The sequence below is a fragment of the Lagopus muta genome, chromosome 1 (assembly GCF_023343835.1).
Source record: "Lagopus muta isolate bLagMut1 chromosome 1, bLagMut1 primary, whole genome shotgun sequence".
NCBI lineage: Eukaryota > Metazoa > Chordata > Aves > Galliformes > Phasianidae > Lagopus > Lagopus muta.
The window spans coordinates 187,432,203-187,449,959 of NC_064433.1; the positions used below are offsets into that span (position 1 = coordinate 187,432,203).

Below are 17,757 nucleotides of genomic sequence, written 5' to 3' on the forward strand. Positions count from 1 at the left end.
GTTGTTTAATGGCTTGAAAATGAGTTGTCATCCTACGTAATGTTGTACTCAGAGACCCTTCAGCCTCCATCTGTAACTACCGGTTAACGGGAGACATTCCCTGCGTCACAGCTCTTATCAAACCTATCTGAGACCTGCTGTAGCTGATAAGATTATCACCCCCCTTCCTACCCCAAAGTAACTTACGTCATCTCTGTACACTGCACACGCACACCAAATCCAATCCCTCTATGAGCTAAGCTCAGGTGGGCACCTATGCTTGTTTAGTTGGAAATGCTCCTTCTGCTGATTGATTTGGAGTTGGGAATCTGCAGGGCTTTTACCTACTTAATGGACACAGCCTCAGGATATTGTTTTCTTTCTCATTTGGGATCTTTAAAATATCACAATGTGGTTGCCATTAAAAAAAGAGGCTCTGGAATTATCTTGTAAAGTATGCTTACCTACAGCAAAAGTTAGCTCTGTTAAGGAAGGATTACATACATATTAGGAGCTGAATGCTTGGACAAAATTTGTCATCGCTCAGCAATTCAATCCCAGCAGATCACATCCGACACTGATGGTAAATATACAACCAGAAGGGAAAAGTGGGTTCTTTGCTGCACCCTGCAAAGTCCAAGACCACTGCTGCACACGACAATGACAGGAATACAAGACAAACATCTGCTTTCAGGTCCTTGAAATTTGTTCTTTGAGTCATCAGGTTGACAGCATTCAAAACACTTTTTATTAGAAAAAGAGAGAATTAAATGGTTGTTTGACATTGTTAGTAATTAAGCACGGTGAAAACTGCCTTTTTAACCCCATGCCTTGACATCCAAGATAATGAACAGGTTTCCAGCATCATAGTGCTTTTCTTTCATATTTAAGCCCCGTCTCAGATCTTTGCAGCTTAAGGACATGCACATTTTAATTTACAGTTGATTCAATTTTGCAGTTAGCTTGCTGCTTGCAAGGCAAGGTCTTTGGAAGTGTCAGAGAATTAGCGTGTGGAAGGAAAGCCATGAGATGTAGGTTAAAGTTCTTTACCTTCTGTATTTAGTGGAGCAAATGCCAAATTCAGGCTTGCTGTTCAGCCCAGGACTTAGCTAATGAGCTGGTGTAGTGTAGGAGTGAGCTGTGTACTGATTTTCTGCTGGTCTTATAGCAGCCCTATTACTATTATGATAATAACATATTAGACCTAATTCATTTTCCCTGCTTGCCAGGACTTTCTTCTGCTTAGATGGAGGGCTAATGAGCAGTTGACAGCAGTTAATGAGCTTCTGCAACAAGTATTTCATTTTTTTTTCACTAAATGCAATCAGATATCTCTTCTAGGCACCACACTCTGTCTCCTTGGGATATTCAACACCATTAACACCCAAGTGTGTCAGGGAGGATATATCTTCTTCAGAAAGTGCCTGCAGTGGACGATGCTATCCAGAACAGCCCTCCTTCACAGAGCAGGGGAGCTCTGCTCTGGCTCACAGCTTTCCATACGGGTTGGGACAGCAGTTCAGCTCTTGTTATTGTACTGGTGGCCAATAACCCAACTGTGCTTTGTACAGCGCTGCTCAGGAAAGCCACTTCACTTTGTTGCTGCAATTGTTGGAGCGGTAGCTTACTGCTGTGAAAAATCTCTCAGTAAACAGGCTGACATCTCAAAAATAACTTACTTTTTTTTTTTTCTTTTTTTTTTTCTTCTAAGTTACACTCATCTGCATATCAATGTGAGCTGTTGTTTGGATTTTTTTTCACTCTTCTGAATCTACTTGAGAACTCTAAAGCATCACAATGAATGTCTAGGTGATTAACCGTCTTTGTCATTATGCACATAAAACTCCACTGGCAGAATTTTTCTCCTGGCAGTGCCAGTTGTAGCTCCCAGAGCCATATGGAAGCTCTGCAGTCCTCTGCAGGCTGAATTTATCGCTGTCTGTGTGTCATGAGCACTGTCATGGTCCTGTTTCTGTTTCTACTGAAAATTCACAATGTTCACTTGGCCTTCCCAGAGCCCACAGGGAATCTGCAAAGATTCTCTTGGGATGGCCAACAGCCAAGGTTCTTGGGCTGTTGGGAGCCCATTGCACAACCGATGCTTACTCTGTTAAACTAGTTGCACCCACGTAACTATTACAGTACTTAGCCTGAAGGCTGTGGTGTCAGACATATGAAAAAAATCATGAATTAAAAGAAAAAAATACGTTAGTAATTTTCTAAGATGTAGAAATGTGATAAGGTAACAGCAACATTAGTTCACCAGAGTGCATCTTCTCTGTGTTAACTCCCACATTTCTGCAAAGTCAAAAAAGGAAAACAGCGCAAAAAAGAAAAGTTTCTTGATCTTCAATTATTCTTGAAGTTACCATCTCACTTCCAGATTTCTGCCTCTCATGTGTGGTGCATGTGATAGGGTATCAAGATATGCTTCTAATAAAGAGCATATTTGATATGGTCTCAAGACATATTGAGAGCATATTCCTGCTTTCTTTTTTTTTTCTATTCTGCTTTAAGGAAAGAAGACAAATTATGCCTTGTGAGGAAGCCATTTGCTATAAAGTGTAAAAATGCTTTAATATTAATATTTTATAATAAAATTCATGACATATTTATAAACACTCTATCAAGCATTTACAACTGAACCACAGCTGAGAGCTTGGAGTGGAATAAATAAGCAAGGACACGGCTAGTATGAAATATACATCTTGAATTTATAATTGTGTGTGCTTTATTCTTTACACAAATGGAATGGATGCGCAGAGTATTTACACATAACAGGAGTGTAAGCTGGACAAGGTATTTTGTAAACTCCAGTTCAGATTCTGAGTACTCCACACTACAGCTGGACTGAGAAACATCCTGCCAAAGAGACGCACGTTGGCCAGCATGCTGGACAGAGTGGCACACTGCGTGCAGCCTGTTGCACTCGGAAATTCGAGCTGACTGACCGATTCAAATGTAGGAATACAAATCCAGAAATGGAAAGGTTGCTATCCCACTAAGAGCCAGCAGTGTTGCTTTTTAAAAAGTATTGTTCTTTCTTTATTTTTTTTTCCAACGATCTTGCCCAGATGCTGGCTACCGCCCATCATCAGAAATGCTGAATTACACCAGAATGAGGTACCTGGGCTGTAGGTCAGGGCCAGAGGTGTAAGCTGCTAACACGGGGTGAGAGATGATGGCTCATGTCTTACACTCTTCACTTTACAGACAGATTCTCAAGAGAGCCAATGGGGCAGCGGTTCCTATTGCTCTTGGTGAGATGTTGGTGGAGCTGAAACCTTCTGAAAATCTGGCCATGGTGCTTGGCCTATGGGGTGTCTTTGTGTTCAGCAGTTTCACTGCACCTGCCTCAAAGGGATATTGGTCCAGGACATAGCCCTCTAGGTGCTACAGTAATATGGGCAGTAAATAATAGTGCAAAGTATTGAGCTTCTGTTAGTAATGGGGCCTTGGTGCTTTAGAGTAATGCTAAAAAATTGATGCAACAGTGAGGATGGGTATGTAATTTCAGGTGGCATAAATGGGATGGACTCGTCCCTGAAGACATTCAGGGTCAGTCTAGATGGGGTCTGAAGAAGCTGATGGAACTGTTGGTGTCCCTGTGCATTGCAGGGAGTTGGACTAGATGGCCTTTAAGGGTCTCTTCCAACTCAAACGATTCTATGACTGTATAATTGATGGAGTGACCATAATTCCACTGGCTGAGGATATAGGCTGGCTATGTGGTGAGTAGCATTAAGCTGTTGTTTACTGTTAACTTTGATGCTGATTTGTGCTTTAAAATGTCCTGCAAAGGAACAGTCAATTTGTTTGTAATATATTGACAACCTCATTCTTACTTCTGAGCTAGTTGACAAGATGTCTTGTTTTTTGATGGAACAGGAAAATACATCTATTTCACCAAGGCATGCATGGGCCAGAGCACATGGATGCAGTTGCACAGTGAACTGCATGCATGACGTGGCAGACAAAATGCTCAAGAGAAGAAATGCTGAGATTAAATGCTATGAACAATAGAAGACCACTTTTCTGTGAACATGGCAGATATTATGGCTTTAAATCTGCAGCTTAAAAAGAAACCAAGACCTTTATGCATGAACACTGTTTTCGCTACATGTGTCTTCTTGTGTTGTCACTTGTTGAATCCTCTGGTCAGGGAAAAACAAAATAAAAAGAAAGAAAGCAGGGAAAACCAAAGCAAAAATACAATTTGACTGACTTCTTATGAGCAAGTAATAATGGAGGTATAAACCCAACAATTTCTACATAGAAAACTGATGTAAATAGATTAGTGGATGTTGTGTAGATAGAACACTGTTGCTGGCTCGTAGTGGTTGTTAGCTCTGGTTCAAGACTGCTCTCCAGGATGAGGATTTGAAATTTCAGTGCAACGGAGAGATTCCTTACCCTTGACTTTCACAGAGTGGTTCCTAGGACCCTATCCACACCGGAGCATCAAACCATGCTAGCTACAAACACAATTACATCACAGAATATTATTCTAGAAACAACCTTTACTACTAAAAAAATAACAAAGCGCTAGCATGGACAGGGTACCTCTGTAGGAAGGGGAATTAAGCAAGAGGCTCTTTCACTGGTTCGTGGCCAGACCACAAGACCAATAAAGAGGGCCTTTTCACTGAGCCCTGTCAGCAAGCTCTCAATGAGTCAGTGCATGGGAGATGCTTTGTGGCAAGGAGAAATAAATAGTTTGTAATATCGCACATCTGCACAAATCTAGCAAGATGTCATTGTGATCATTCATGGGTGGACAAAAAGATGCTGTAATTTTGGTTCTGCTTAGACCCTACGGTGCTACACACTGTGCCAGAACATGAGAAATAGCACCAGGGATGTGATCTGGCACTTTTCCTAAAGGGTCCAGCATTTGCATTTGTCTCATGTTTAGACGCTCACTAGTCTTTTACATGGACAGAAAAGGAATCTGATTACGCTAAGCTGTGTTAGCACCAGTGTGGTCTCAGGTGCTGACTGCTGTGGGTTGTGAGTTCGGATCATTTTTTTTTTGCACCAGATGTAATTTTGCATGAATCTCGTGTTTCTCTTCCTCCTCCCACTACCACCCAGTATGATCTGAACAGCTGCAATGCAAAAATGAACCGCAGCTCTGAGGATGCTGAAACGTGAAACGCAAAACGCCAACACACAAAACAAATGGGAGAACAATTCCTAAGGGAAATAAGACCTCTTACTGCTTCTCTTGGTGAATTGTTTTTAAATATAAGTTTTATTTAAAAAAAAAGAAAAAAAAAGAAAAAAAAAAGGAGAAGTGCAATGGCAACTCGAAGCACAAACAACAGACAGGGAAAAATAAATAATGTTACTACAGTAACCAAGGACTGATGGAAAAATTGATTGTACTCAGCCATAGTGTTATTGTTCACCATAAAGCACAGCACATGACAAAGCAAAACAGTTACTAGAAGGATAGTACTGTAAAAGGCTGCATGCTGAACTAAGAAACAAATAAGCAGGTGTGATTGATTGCTTAAAAACAGAGCTGAAAATTAGAATGAAGTTCCTGTTTTAGGATACTTGGTTTTTCAGGTCCAGTGGGCTATTTCCCAACCTGGGGCAATAGTACTTTGCCAGCATGGAAAAATCCATGGCATCCAAAGATCTGGGGTCACTCTGTGGATTTCTGCAGAATTATCCAAAATCTAAGCTTTCATTCATTTATGTATTGTAAAAAATGTTTCTAGCCCTTCTGGTTACAAAGCTCTTTTGGAGACTTAACTGAATCCCTTGTATATAGATCTGTGCTGGCCAGGCAAGAAAAATAGCAGTAAAAGAAGTGTGAACTTCTCAAAGTTACCGTAGCTGGGCAGTACATGAGGGGCCACTGCAGGGCCACCAAAACGCCCACATGTTCACCTATGTCACCACTGGTGGCTAAGTTTCAAACATCCAGCTCATGGCATCCTCTGGAGAGGTTGGCTGGCTATGCCTGTCAGCTGGACAGGTGCTGAAATGTCAGCTGCAAAGAGACGAGTGACTGAGGAGTTTGTTTAGCATTTGCCCTTAAAACATCCTTAAACATTAGGGTTGCTGAAGCCACCAGCTAATAAGTGTTAGACTGCTGCAGCATGGCAGGCAGGAGATTGTGGGCTTTCTTTAAGACTTGGTCCAGCAGCAGCAAAGGCAATTCAGCTTACTGTCATTGTATCTCTTGCAGTTGTCCCCTTGTAAGAATGAAGAATGACATCAGTATAGAAAAGAAGAGCAGTGTGAAACAAGGAGAAAATACCTCCCTCTCCCCTTCTCTACATCCCGAACTGCAATTCCACAGACTTTCCCCAAATCCCTTGCAATGTCCATTGCCTCAGTTTTTGCTTTTAAGACCCTTGTTGACTGTGAAATGAATGAAGATACAAGTTAGTTGGTGACCTGCCTGCCTACAAACAGAGGAAAGATCAAATACTTTTGGTATTTCCATTAAGAAACAGGAAGAATCATAAAACATTTTTTGGATGAAGTGTTGTAACTGCGCTCAAGCACTGACATCTTGCTTCTGAGAAGTCATCCATTTCAATTTAAAGATGCATTATCCTTCTGTATTCAGAAAAGGTCCTGCAGGACCTGCAGTCGGTTCAAGTGATCTTTCCACAGGAGTTAATCGTGATTAAATAGAGGCAAGGGAGAAGATTAGATTGAGAGAAAAACAGACAACTACAATTTAAGGAATTATCTTGCTTGTCACTCGTAATAGAGAATTTGTTACAGAAAAGGGATAATGCAACTTGATGGTCCTCTTTACATTTTACAGTCGCACAAGGGTGTAAATATTTAATCTTTCAGTTAATTAATCTTTACAAAATATCTCACAAAAACATTTTTACCTATAGAAATTAGTTTCTATACATCAATATATTTTTATTTTTATAAATTATTCCATCTTTAAGTGCCTTCTATCAATATAAATGATAAAATAGACAATCAAAAAATTTAAAGCGTTTCCCAGTTGTATCCCTCCTCGTCAACATAGGTGCTGTGAATCCTCATGCTTGTGTGTGTGTCCACATAGGAATGTATTTGTGTGCACATATGTGTGATGTGAAATGCTTCCATCCTCTCTCACCCCCAAAATCCATTAAAATAAACTATATTGTTATTAGTTCCTGATGCAATAGTGTTTCCAGAGGGGAAAAAAGAAATGCTTGACTTGGTTTCAAAAATCAAAAGATGTGCATAGTTACCAAAGTCGAGGTGTACCAACTACAAATGTGCAATGACAAGCTTAGAATAGGATCCACCTCCCAGTCAAGTCAAAGACAGTCCTACCAGTGACTTCAGTGGGAAGTGGACCAAGAACTCTGAGCTTGATTTTGCAAGGTGCGTGTGGCCCTGATCTAGCAGAACGCTTAAGCCCGTGCTTAGCTTTGAGCACATGAATAGTCCTACTGGAACTGACGGGACTGAATGGCACAGGGAAGGATCACAAGTAACTCCAAGTCAAGGGGCTACTCACATGTGTAGGAACTGGGGTCAAATGCTGAGCGCCTTGCAGAATCAAGCCCTATATGAGGTTCAAGAGCTGGGAACTTCTCTTTAAAGCAATCAACACACTGAGCTCAGCCATTGAAACTGATCAAAATGTCCACATGGGCACAAGAGGTGGCTAGCTCCCCTTGACAGAGGGTCTCCATGTCAAAAGTTTATACCTACAACTGGTGCTTTCAGCACACAACAGATTTGCTTTATATGGTAGAAGTCTTTTTGTTCCTACCCTTTGACCCATCAGTGTCCTTCATGGCTTCAAACACTTTGTGTTGTACATTCATCAAAATTCACATTGACTGCAAAGAACATAAATGCAACAAAAACAGGAAAGCCTCCAAATAGTATATTATAGTTTTCTTCTAAATATTCTCCCGTCGTAATCAGAGGTGCAGTGGCTAATTTATAATTTTTCCTTGGAAGGAATCCAGATGAAAGGCCCAGATTGTTCTTCAATTACGAGTTTGCATTGATTATATATATCTTCTAAGCTATCTCCTTGGACAATAGCTGCATTAAGAAAACATACCAATACTTTTAATTGATACATTCCACAGTATTAAGTGTCAGCAGATTTTCAATGTACTTATAGATATTGATGATACTAGAAGAAATACTATTGTATTATACTGCAGTGTTATTGACTGGAAAAGTCATGCACCTTGCAGATAGCAACAGAGTTCAAACCAGTGGCACCTTCCCATGAGAGAGACCCATCCCTTTGCTTCTAGTAAAGTGACTGAGCTAGACTTAGATCTAGATTAGCTAGATTTAGAGAACTAGCAGTTCTGACCCATGTGACGAATTGCATGGTAGGCTGCAAGTCTAATATCCATGTGATTTAGAAGCTAGTGAGCAGCAGTACATTTACAATCTATTATTTTCATAGAATCATAGAATCATAGAATCATAGAATCATAGAATGGCCTGGTTAAAAAGGACCACAATGATCATCCAGCTTTAACCCCCCTGCCATGTGCAGGGTTGCCAACCACCAGTCCAGGCTGCCCAGAGCCACATCCAGCCTGGAATTTTCCTCACCTGTTGGAATAAACTCACTTTTGCCTGAAGAAGGAAATTAGATCAGGCCCAAAGTGACTGAAGATAAAGCAACTGCAACACAAAGCTGTGCCTATATTCTTGAAGTGCCTTTCCCCACTGCAGAAAACTAGAAATGCAGTTCATATTATGTGCACTGTCAGCATATAAAGGGACAAGTGGGGCTTCTGAATGCTGTCCACAAACACTAGTCCACTGAGTAGTGAGCTGCCTAGATCAGCCCCATTGGGGCTGGGATGCAGAACATGTCTTAAATCCTGCTTTTCTCCATGTCAAGAAAAATATGCCTTTGTCTTGCCCTCTCGTGATGCATGTGGGTCCCTTCCAACCTGGGATATTCTATGATTCCATAAGTTCATGATACCATTGAGCCAGTGAGGAATTATGCTTTAGTCTGCACAAGTGCAATGATCACAGTTTTATTCACTTCAGCAGAAGCTAAGTTGAGCCAGGGAGGGAATTAAATTAATGCATAGCTATCCTGTATGTAGGGCAGCAAACATTTGAGGTGCTGAATGCCTTGACTGCTCTTGAGTTTATTGGGAAGCAATAGTCCCGAGCCAGGAGTCCTTAATATGGGCACACTGTACTGATAAGAAATTTATGCCAGAGAAAGAGCTGATTTGGTATTTTAATAAAATACATCCCTGTGATTTTTTTTAGTCAATAAAAACATACCTGTAAAATATTCTCCAAATTCTTGTTCTAACTTAATTGCACGATCATAGGTTTTCTTGGCTTGCTCCTCTGTAAGACGTTTATTCATTTCCCTAGAAACACAAAGGAAGCCATCAAGAAGACTGGATTTTTATTCAGCTTTTTTAAAAGATGCACTCTACTCACTACTGGACTGAGATAGATACAAGAACCAAGTGGTTAAATTCTTTCATCAGTTCACAGTCAGTTCTGGTATTTTATATTTACTTCTATTTTTATGTAGTATAAGCCAATATTTGCAGATTTTTCCTCTATTTCCAAATTCCCCCAAATTTTTATTTTGGGTTCACCACTACTATGTTTCCAACAAAACATGAGGCCTGCTAACTGAAATGGACATATGGCATCAGGAACTCCTGGCTTAGGCTGTGAGACAGGGAGGTCTCAAGGTCTGAGCACTCGGGGCACTCTTGCCTTCAAAGCTGAAGATTATGAACCTCCTTAACTCCAAGGCCCCCAGCTGCCTGTCTTGGATGAATGAGATTGTCCAAACTGCTGAAATGGAAAATGCATCTTGACTAAAATAATGATTAAAGATGGGATTGAGCACAGAAGAACTCGTGACTCTACAGAAGGAATCCCAGAATCATTGTAAACCCTGTAGGGATGCCCCAGAAGGATGTGGGAGAAAGACTTCCTTGGTTGAAGTGTGGGCATGGGTTCCAGATAGTCACAAGAAATCAAACCAAGACTTTCTAGAAGTTAGAATCAGGATGAGTTACTTATTTATATTCTTTCCAGTTTCAGTCCTTTCCGATTCAATTTACAGATTGCCATTGTATCTTGTAGACTCTAAAATGTTTAAAGTACCAATATGTGTGAAAATATAGAAATGCCAATAACATTCTGTTATTGCACTGTTTTTGTTATTTGATGGAGTGTTTCTATTTCATAATTTTTCATATTTCTATAATAGCTGTAAGAAATGGTTTGTCTTGCTCATACATGCTCAGTTGTTAATATCACTGTATATATGCAAAGAATCAAGCTCATAATCATTAATGCCTTACAAATATATGCCTGCAGATAGACAAATTAATTAGTAATAATAAATAGAATTTGCTTGTTCTAGCATTTTTACAGCTTTGATTCATTTTTCTTAAAACGTGAAGGAAATTTTCTGAGGCAACTAGTAGAGCAAGAGAAGTGAGCATCTCGTGTCCTACATAAATCTGATTTAATGTCTTGCACAGAATCATATGATTGTGGTAATGAGCTGTATACTGTATGACATATGTGATTCATGTAGGAAATTATGTGCATGATGGTGCATAAAAAATGATCTATGAAGTGCACAACAGTGTGAACTTGCTATAGCCACCTCCTACCCAGCTTCTGAGATGCACCATTTAAGTTGTTCAGAATGCAGTGGCATTTTCTAGAAATGACTGAAAGTTGTCTATCTATATAACTAACTATCCATATAACTGGGAACACTGCTAAGTGAATCCCTTTGGAAGTACCAATGCAACTCAAAGAGCAGATTTATACAGTGAAGGATAAGAAAGATTTTAAAGAAAATTTATGACAGTCATTTGTGTATTGTACAAATAATAGGCTTAATCTGTGTTACACTGCTAATTTTGTAGTACTACTATTGCATTCTATTTATTAGAAGGCTGGCTATTTAACTGACTTGGCTCATCAGCTGTGCCTACTGAACACCTCTTTCAGTGACTGAATTGAAATTGTGGCTTGAGTGGGACATAACATTGAACATTTGTATGCAAATTTAACATTTAGCATTTTATCTCCCTCAGTCATTATTTTAGTGCTAACAACATCCTCCTTCATCCAGATCTGGTAAACTTCTGAGAAGTCTTCTTCAAGATTTGACTATCAGAAGAAGAAAGAAAGACACAAACAAGCACCTAAGATAGCAAATGCTTTGAAATGAGCAGAAATGTGGATTATATTTGTAGGACATAAAATTGCCTTTGATATATAACTGTTCTAGTTGTATTCATGCCTCTGCCCATCATGTGCCTTCAGGAGAGGATGGAGAAGGAGGAGGCCCCTGATGTCCACTGTTCATGATAAATTAAAAATGTTGTTAAACAATGGTCTGTTTTATTTTTTTTTTTTTCTTTCCTAGCCAGGGATCTGCACAGATGGTGAATAAAAAATGCTTGCAAAGAGATGTCCCTCCCGGCAGCTTTAATAGGGATTTCCTCCTCTGTAAGTGAAGCACTTGCCCAGTGCTTTCAGTTCTCATCCCTGTGATCCAACCACTATCTTCCCTCTTCTAAAGAGAGAGGCTAATTGGAAAGTGGCCCCTCTGGGATTCAGTCTGTGATATGGAGTCATGTAGAGCTGGGGAAGGAAGGAGGGGAGGAGGAGAGGAGGGAAGGAAGGAAGGAAGGAAGGAAGGAAGGAAGGAAGGAAGGAAGGAAGGAAGGAAGGAAGGAAGGAAGGAAGGAAGGAAGGAAGGAAGGAAGGAAGGAAGGAAGGAAGGGAGGGAGGGAGGGAGGGAGGGAGGAAGGGAGGAAGGAAGGAAGGAAGGAAGGAAGGAAGGAAGGAAGGAAGGAAGGAAGGAAGGAAGGAAGGAAGGAAGGAAGGAAGGAAGGAAGGAAGGAAGGAAGGAAGGAAGGAAGGAAGGAAGGAAGGAAGGAAGGAAGGAAGGAAGGAAGGAAGGAAGGAAGGAAGGAAGGAGAGAGAAAACCATCAATAACCAAGTGCAGGTACAAGCTCTCTTAAGATGATTTTCATTTTTGACAACTGCTTTGTTTAGGATAATCCTGAACAGCAATCCATCTTTTTTGTCTTTTAGAGTTTTATCTTGCTGTTACATTAACTTTTAACTTGTTTCCATGATCAAGTGTAGTAATTATGGCAGATAAATCTATCCTTACAAGCAGATCTTATACAGGTAGGATTCCCAAACTTTTTGCGTCGTAGTAATGACTTTAGCAAAAAGAGAGGGCTGCAAAAGCAAATTGTCATGAGAAAAACTATGGTGGGGATTTACTGCTTATCTGTGGGAATTGCTCAAGTGCTACTTCTTATCCCAGGGTACAAATGAGAGTTTGACTCACTATGAAAATCTGGAAGGCTGCTCTGCACCTTCTGGGCAGCAAAAACAAGTGCACGGCCTATGTCTGTGAAGTAGGCACACAGTGCAAATCACCGCTATCACTTGCATTAGTGTGTGTCTCAGTTTAGTTAAACCTGAGTGATTCAATTTCATTACTTAATAAATGATTTTTGTGAGCAAGGAGCTCAGAACTATGCAGTTATTCTCAAAACAGTTCTTACAAGAAAATGACGCCAATTGTATTAAAAGAGTTTTTGTTTCTCATAGAAGCTAATTTTAGGTACCGTTGGATAAGAAAAGTACACATCAGATAGATTAACTCAATAAAAACATTACTTGTAGAAAACAAACTGCAGAGGATGCAATAATTTAGAATGCCTGAATCCATTTTTTTTTTTTTTCTGATTTTTTCAGGATTTGTTTTATTACTTACTATTTGTTTATATAACATTTTCCTGCAAAAGATCCCAAGGTAGTACCAATATAAATGGACTTTGGCTGCCCCGTGAAAGTTTGGATTTCTAATTCAGGGTGTCTTCCACAGGGTATTTGTTGAGCAAAGAATTCAGTCACAGAATGGATTTAATTTTCTTTGTTCCTATCAGCAACAATGGAGGTTTAGGTTTGGAGAGCGAAGAAGAATTTCTTTCGATGCATACTGCTGAACAAAATTCTGCAAACTCTGTAGGACTGGCTTACTAACAGGATGCTTGTTGTATTTTTCATCTTCATAACTCTGTTCAGTCAGTCTGTTAAGGAGTTTCTGTTCTTACATCACATCAACTAAGGGTTTATGTTATTGCAACATTTTTGGTTGTGTCTAATGTATTTTCAGAGAAAAGACCACATTTGTTTACTGGCTTTTTATCAGTCTAGATGCAAACTCAGCATTAAACAAAAAATGGAAATATTTTATAGGCAGGAAAGCTGTAGGTGAAGATCTCTCTTAAAACAATCAATAAAGATAGTAGGATTTCAGACTTCCCTGACTCTTCTATTTAGCAAGATAATCAGAATGGACATGCAGCAACCTTATCACCAAATTTGAGGGCCAGAAAGGATGCCTGTTCAGTCACATAACACCAAATTAAATTGATATTTTTTTCAGTAACATACACGTATACGGAAAGCATGTATTTTATCCTGAGTTTTAATCAATGTGAAGATTATCTCCTTGTGTTCCTCTTCACTTCTACTTCCACTTCTGGGTGGTACCCAGAAGACAGACAACATTCAGTTTATGCCTCATCCATATGAAGTAAAAGAAAATAATGATCTATTGTGTCCTTACACAACACCAATGTTAATGCAGCCCACAGCAGCAGTTTCTGATTTTGCAGCAGCATTATCCATCCATTCATATTCCTGTGTGATCCCTCCCAACTGCCAGATGCTTTTCTGCAGTGCTATTGCTTAATTATTCCCTGCTTGTACTTGTGCATTTCATTTTCTCTCCTTTGTGCTGAATTTCATCTTACTAATTTTACACTGAGTTTTAAACTTATTCTCCAAAGTGCTTTCTACCTCTCAGCCTTGAGTCAGTCACAAATTTTACAAGAGTTCTGCCCAATTCATTGCCCAAGTAATTCATAAAAATAACAACTAGTTCCACAGCTCAGGAAATACACTTTCAGGATATCTGCTATCTTCCAGTGCCATTTTCAATGACTGCCTGAATGCAGTCGTGCACATACTCCTAATGATTCCCTCTGGACTGTCTAATCTACTGCTGGGAATGTCCCTTGGAGATGTGTCAAAAGCCAGAATAAAAATCAAGACATAAAACAATTATTGATATCCATCTCCAGACATAAAGAAATAAGGTCGATTTGATTTGCTCTTGATGCACATACATTGGCTGCCTCTTATAAAATTTTATCCTCCCAGCTCTTTACTTGAGCTACTTTTACTATCCCCTGGGTCCCAATATTTTTTGAGTACTGAAATTAGGCTGCCTGCTGACAGCTTGAAATTGGTGCCTTCTCTTTTCCTTCTTTTAAGGATTGTTTGCCCCACTCCAGTCCTACAGGTCCTTGCCTATCCTCTTACAGACCTTCAAGCAACTGAAGGGCTGAGGAAGAAGCACACACAGTGTATCTACACAGGCTTATGCCCTGCTTTGCTCATGTCATAGTGACCAAACGACACCCCAAGACTGGATGGGACAAGGTGGGATACACGAATCTGTGGTGAATTTGCTGTCCAGGTTGTAATAAGTGCATTGAGCACTGGTGGGAAGACCCTCATGGACTTGCACCTAAGCCCATAGGTCCCAGTGGGAAAGGTTCAAAGGCAGCTTTGGCTCATTCATTGGGACTGTCTTACAGTGGCTGGCACGCATGGAGAGCAAGTCTTCACTGTTCCCCCATCCTTTTGTTATTACTGATTTTAGAGGCCAGACTAAAGAGCTGTGGAGGATGCATTCTGAAAAAAACAACACGTGGAGGAGTTTATACTTACATCAGAGGCTCCCATGATTTAGGCTTAATGAAGATAGCGATGGGATATAGTTGTGCAACTTGTAGTCGTTTGATCGCATTTCCTGACACATCGAGAATACAGTGCTTGCCCTGTTGGAAGCAGATGAGGATGTGTTCATTTCTGCAGTTTGCTGAAGATCAGCCAAAAGAGGGAAGCAATCCTTTGAGGCAGTGTCCTGGAACACAGCTATGACTGACACACCAGGGGAGGGGGACTCCAGGGCACACACTCCACCCCTCTGCCTTTGATTTAGTCCTAATATAAAATATACCCTTGAAGATATGAAAGCAAATGGTAGTTTTTTTAATTTATTTTTTATTGGCATGAGCTCTGGGGGTGGTGATGGATTTTCTTCAGAGATGAGGAAAATCAGTTCTTAAAAATAATAGCATAGCTATATTCTCTACTGCTTAATTTAATTCTTGTTTGTGTCAAAGACTTTGGGTGTCACTTGAGGCAAATCATTTAATCTCTCTGGGCTTCATTCTTTTACCTCTGTGACAGTGAGATAAGGTTATTCATCTGTTGCATAGAGGGTAGAGGGAAAGCTGTTTTGGGGCATGTTTGAGGTGCTGTGTTAAATTTCTGAATCTATGCCTCTACATCCAAGTATTAGAAGTGCCAAGAACATTTACTTTCAAAGTCATAGACTCTACAAGTTGTGTCATTATAAAGCCTGTAAGCAATTGGATGCCACTTTGTACATATTTTATATTTTTGGCATAAATGTGACTGAGATGCAGTGTTGCCACAAAACTGATCATGTTGCATGGACAGTAAAGCTGGCATCAACTTACCCTCTCTGCCACAAATCTCACAGACTGGACGCTAGTTCCATATAAATTATCATTGTACTGCCCTGCTTCTATAAACTTGTGCTCTTGGATATCTTTTTCCATTTGTTCTCTTGAAATGACAAAATGATAATCTCTCCCATCCACTTCATAGTCACGCTTTGGTCGTGTGGTATCTGCACGAAACAAAGATCAAGATCAAGAAGTCTGTATCAATTAACATTACTAGTGGACAGTGCTATCACTGGAGGTGTTCCACATCTGGGAGAGCTTTGGCTAACTTTTTTTTAACGGAGTTTTGACAATGAGGATGCCATTTTACAGTAATACCTTCTAATATTTACTTCCAACCAATCTTATGTTAACACACAATAAGCATTTGCTAGAATTTCACTTTATCTCATCATAGTCATAACTAAATCTCAAATAAAAAAAAGCACATTGCAGATTATAAATCCAGACCTATGGCAGTGATAAAAATGAATGGCAATCTCATTAATTTAATTTAACCTTAATCATAAGGCTATTTCTGATCTTGTCTCCTAGCAGATTAAGCTACCATGTTTGTAGAGACAATAGTTTAAAAAGAAGAAAGACTGCAACCAGGATCTGCAGTAAACACTGAACAAGCTCTAATGATCCAAGATACAAACACTCTGCTTAATTCAGGGCCCAACCTTGCTTTCAGAGGAGCCAAGATAAATTCCACACAAGTCACAGGCTACTCCGTAATTTTTTAGTCAATATTCTTCAGCTGAGTTGAAACATGTTATGTTTTATCAATATTTCAAAAATTTATTGTCTTTAAGAAAATACAGAATCATTGGTGAGTAAACTGAGTTTGTGGTTAAAAGGTCCCTTGTTTAGAGGGACAGCTTCTGGCCTCTGCTCATAGAGCCCGTCCCTGCAGCCCCCCCCCCCCCCTTCCAAACACTGACACATGAAACTAACACTCAGAACCTCACAATTTTTTGTTGTTTGTTCCTTTGACCTTTTTTCTCTGGTAGAAAAATGGCTTCTGAGAAACTCAGCTACATAAAGTTCATGGCTGCTATTTTCATCACAATTCACTTAACGAATGGCACCAAGGGATGAGGAATAAAATTATACTTACGTGGTACACATGATCCAAACTTATCAGGGAATTCAGATATCAAGTCATCATTGATTCGATCTTTCATAGGGCCCAGAATAATTACTGGCCTGGTGTAATTAACTGACAAATAAAAAAGAGAGGCACATTTTGTTGGTTACTGGAAATAATGGTAAATATTCCCAAAGCTGCACTAACAAGTTGCTGTCTTTAAGATCAAGTTGGTGGACTAATGGTTGGATTAGATGATCTTAGTGGTCTTTTCCAACCTTAGAGATTCTATGATTCTAATGAAATCTTAGGTTACTTTTTATTGATGGATCATTTTTCTATTGATGTGGCTAAGGAAAATGGAACTAATGTTACTTATTTGGCAGAGCAGAGCACTGATGATGTACACTGGTGTAGACAAGTGGCATTATGAAAGGCCACGGGAACACACTGCAGAGAGTCCAGGAAACATCAGGAAGCACATGAAAGCTAGGGATAACCTTATGTCATTTCTTATGTATGCAACAGTGGCCAAGAAGGATCCACAGGGACAACAAGGCTTACTGCTCTGCTGGCCCCCAGAAATAAAATAAAAGATGTAAGAAACAGTGTCAGAAAAGCAGTCGGAACTTACTTTCCTGTCTTGTGACAGGTTCATAAGAAAGGATGCAGTCCTCTTGGCCTCCTGATGAGAGAAGAAAGAGAACAGTTTGAAGCTGACACGTGACACTTCATGTACCAAAGCTTGATAAAATGCTTCACACAGGCAGTTCGGGTTCTGCACTTCTCTGTAATATGCTCACCTGAACCATTCCAATACCCTTAAAAACTTCAATCTGCAGAGATCACTTTATTCCCTTCCCCTTTGACCTGTGCCACATATTTCAGTTCTGTTCTCTGAACCTGGGTTTCTTCAATGGTCCAGAATAGTGGAGGCAACAAGGCCTCATTTAATGACAAGGCTGTTTATAAGGGCAGAAATTTCAGATATAATTATTTTGTTCACCAATTGCTACGGCACTAACAAGCTGCTGCAGGGCATATCTACTAGCTTTTCTTTACAGAGAGAGTGGTGAGGGGCTGGA

At 39.9% G+C, this 17,757-nt stretch overlaps 1 protein-coding gene across 28 annotated transcripts in view; it reads right to left on the minus strand.

Moving 5' to 3' along the window:
- Positions 1 to 2,687: 2,687 nt before the first annotated feature.
- DLG2 (discs large MAGUK scaffold protein 2) overlaps positions 2,688 to 17,757 on the minus strand; it is a 994,028-nt gene continuing 978,958 nt past the window's right edge. For all 28 annotated transcript variants that reach the window (XM_048939920.1, XM_048939896.1, XM_048940083.1 and 25 more), the window contains 6 exons: positions 17,307 to 17,357; positions 16,703 to 16,804; positions 15,592 to 15,764; positions 14,774 to 14,883; positions 9,241 to 9,332; positions 2,688 to 8,013 (listed from right to left, as the gene is read on the minus strand). In XM_048939920.1, the coding sequence (XP_048795877.1) occupies positions 7,907 to 8,013; positions 9,241 to 9,332; positions 14,774 to 14,883; positions 15,592 to 15,764; positions 16,703 to 16,804; positions 17,307 to 17,357 (635 nt within the window). In that variant the 3' untranslated portion in view covers positions 2,688 to 7,906. The remainder of the gene's footprint in view (positions 8,014 to 9,240; positions 9,333 to 14,773; positions 14,884 to 15,591; positions 15,765 to 16,702; positions 16,805 to 17,306; positions 17,358 to 17,757) is intronic.